General features: G+C 45.4%; 1 protein-coding gene across 1 annotated transcript; it reads left to right on the top strand.

The window, feature by feature from the left end:
• Window positions 1-6: 6 nt before the first annotated feature.
• Window positions 7-2,265, top strand: LOC123175794 (protein NRT1/ PTR FAMILY 8.5). Its single transcript, XM_044590318.1, has 3 exons — window positions 7-802; window positions 890-1,765; window positions 1,844-2,265. Exons 2-3 carry the CDS (start codon window positions 1,239-1,241, stop codon window positions 2,229-2,231), a joined length of 915 nt encoding a protein of 304 aa, XP_044446253.1. The 5' UTR covers window positions 7-802; window positions 890-1,238; the 3' UTR covers window positions 2,232-2,265.
• Window positions 2,266-2,884: the final 619 nt, after the last annotated feature.

Here is a 2,884-nt window from a genome sequence, read left to right on the forward strand (position 1 = left end):
CTCCTCCTCCTCCTCCAGGTTCTCTCTCTCTCTCTCTCTCTCTCTCTCTCTTCTGTGCGTGTTCTGTTCCAGTTTTTCTGGAATCATTCTTGATCCTGTGATGGTAGTTTTTCGAGTGTGGTCTGAGGAGGAGAACTAGGAGGTGTTGCCATTGCAGATGCTTAAAAGCAGTCAGCCATGGAAGCAGCAGGGATCCATCACCCACCTCCTCACCTCCATCTGGCAAGTACAAAGAAAACCATAGCATTTGTTTCCTGTTGACTACCAAGTTGGGATCATTGTTGCCAGAAGAGTAAGAGTTGTGGTCATCAAGATTAGCGAGAGATTGTTAAAAATAATCTTTATCTAGTTATTAGATTCTATGTCAAAGCTGCTACTAATTGCACGTTTGTTAGTAGCACAATGAAGTGCACAATGAAGTCCGGTATTTCGTACTAGTTGTAGGTGAGTAGATTCATGCTAGTAACAATGATAAAAGTAGCAGTGTACAAGTAGCAAGTTCAGCATGGTTCTGAGTCCGAGAGGTTTGATACTCTGTCTGATCCATATTATTTGTCGCTGTACAATATGAATCAGAGGAAGTATTTCTTTTTCAAAAAGGGAAATACGCCCCTTTTAATAAAATTGGTCATAGCAGAGGATACTTAGTGCCACTAGGAAATACATTGGTCATAGCAGAGGTTTTACTGTACCACGTAGGGTGGGGATTCAAGATACACTAATGACGGAACAGTTGATGTTAACGGACAACCTGCTGTTAAGGCGAGCACAGGGAACTGGAGAGCATGCTTCTTCGTCTTAGGTATACTGCATAACTCACAACTAAGCATTTCCTTTTCCTTTTCTGAAAGATGCTCCACACTTATTCTCATTGTTTGACCCGCACCAGGTATCCAATTCAGTGAATGCTTGGCCTTCTTCGCGATCTCCAAAAACTTGGTCACCTACCTTACCAGCGTGCTCCATGAAAGCAATATCGACGCGGCCAGAAATGTGTCGACTTGGTTTGGCACCACATTCTTTACGCCGCTTATCAGAGCTTTCTTGGCCGACACGTATTGGGGGAGTACAAGACATTAGTGGTTTTCCTCTCAGTCTACATCGTCGTAAGTGAAACATATGTTGTTGATGTGAACCAATAGACACAGAGGTCCGAGGAAGCACCGCCTTTTTTTGAAAGAAATTATGTTGTGAGCATTCATAAACAACTTCCATGTGTTTTTTTTTTTTGCTACGGGATGCTTCTGCTGACGGTTTCAACGACACTCCCATGGATGATGCAATCATCCAACCACGGTGAGATTCACCGTATCACCGTCTATGTTGGACTGTATCTTACAGCCCTTGGCAACGGTGGCATCAAGCCCTGCACCTCCCCTTTTGGCGCTGACCAGTTTGACATCACGGACACGATGGAGCGGGTGAAGAAGGGCTCATTCTTCAATTGGTTCTACTTCTTGAACACTATTGGCTCCCTTTTGTCGACCACTGTGATCATCTGGGTGCAAGACAATGTTGGGTGGGGGATCGGCTTTGCGATCCCCATGATCCTCACGAGTCTTAGTTTCATGGTGTTCATCGCAAGTAGGAGGATGTACAGATACAAGTCAAAAGGAGAAAGTCCCATGACAACAGCTTCCCAGGTTGTTGTTGCAGCTGCAAGAAATCGCCATCTGAAGTTGCCTGAGGATTGCACAACCTTGCATTACCCGCCTTCATCACCATCGGAGGCTACATTCAGTGTTCAGCATACCACTCAGTTCAGGTAGGTAATAGAATATCCTAGTGAGTAAACATCATACGTTTTTAATTTTGTGTCTGAAAATATGTGTTACATGTGCAGATTTTTGGACAAGGCTGCCATTGTATCACCATCGACACAGGAGAAGAAAGGTGTGGCGACGAGCCCATGGAGGCTATGCACACTCTCTCATGTTGAAGAGGTGAAGATGCTGCTACGTCTGTGCCCTGCATGGGCGTCTTTGCTGGTCTTCTTCATGATCACGGCACAGATGTCGTCGACGGTGATTGAGCAGGGTATGGCAATGGACAACCGCGTGGGGTCATTCGCCGTGCCACCGGCCTCCCTCGCCAGCTTCAATGTGGTTACCACACTTGTATTGATCCCCATATATGAAGTCGTGCTAGTGCCCCTGGCTCGGCGCGCCACTGGCGAGGACCGAGGTCTCACACAACCGCAGCGCCTTGGCGTCGGTCTCACGTTGTTGTGACGTCCGGGTAATTAAGCTACAGTGATCCTCTGCTAATGATGCCACGTGACCTCGTTTATAGCTGCTAATCTCCAGTTAGTTCGAAACCGATTCAAATTCAAATTCAAAATTAGGCAAACAATAAAAGTTTTCAAATATTAAAACTAAAATGTTCGGAGTGAACCAAATATTGCATAGATAATTATTGGGGAAAAAACCACACATTTATAAAATGTTTAAATACTATGAGATGAATAAAACAGTAGTAAAAAAATGATTATTTGAATAACTTTTATGATAAATAAAATGTCAAACTAAGTTATTTGGGGTCTAGACTTTTTGTGACTGGACTAAGTCAAAATACTGAATTAGATACTAAGTGTATATTTTACTAATTTAAAATGCAACTAAAATAAAGAAATAAAGATATAATAAAGAAAACAGAAAACAAGACAAAAAAAGGAAAAGGAGAACCCCCCCTTGCCCCCTGGGCTTCGGCCCAGCAGGCCACAAGCCCCCCCCCCACCACTGGGCCCCTTGGCCCAGTTGGCTCAGCCGACCACGCCGGCCCAGCCGGCCCACCGACGGCGGCCCACCCCACTCCCCTTATCCCCCTCACCGAAACCCTAGCCCAATCCCACCCCCACTTCCCCCGTTTCCCACTCCCTCCCCAC

This window comes from Triticum aestivum, unplaced genomic scaffold, assembly GCF_018294505.1.
Source record: "Triticum aestivum cultivar Chinese Spring unplaced genomic scaffold, IWGSC CS RefSeq v2.1 scaffold8864, whole genome shotgun sequence".
Taxonomy (NCBI): domain Eukaryota; kingdom Viridiplantae; phylum Streptophyta; class Magnoliopsida; order Poales; family Poaceae; genus Triticum; species Triticum aestivum.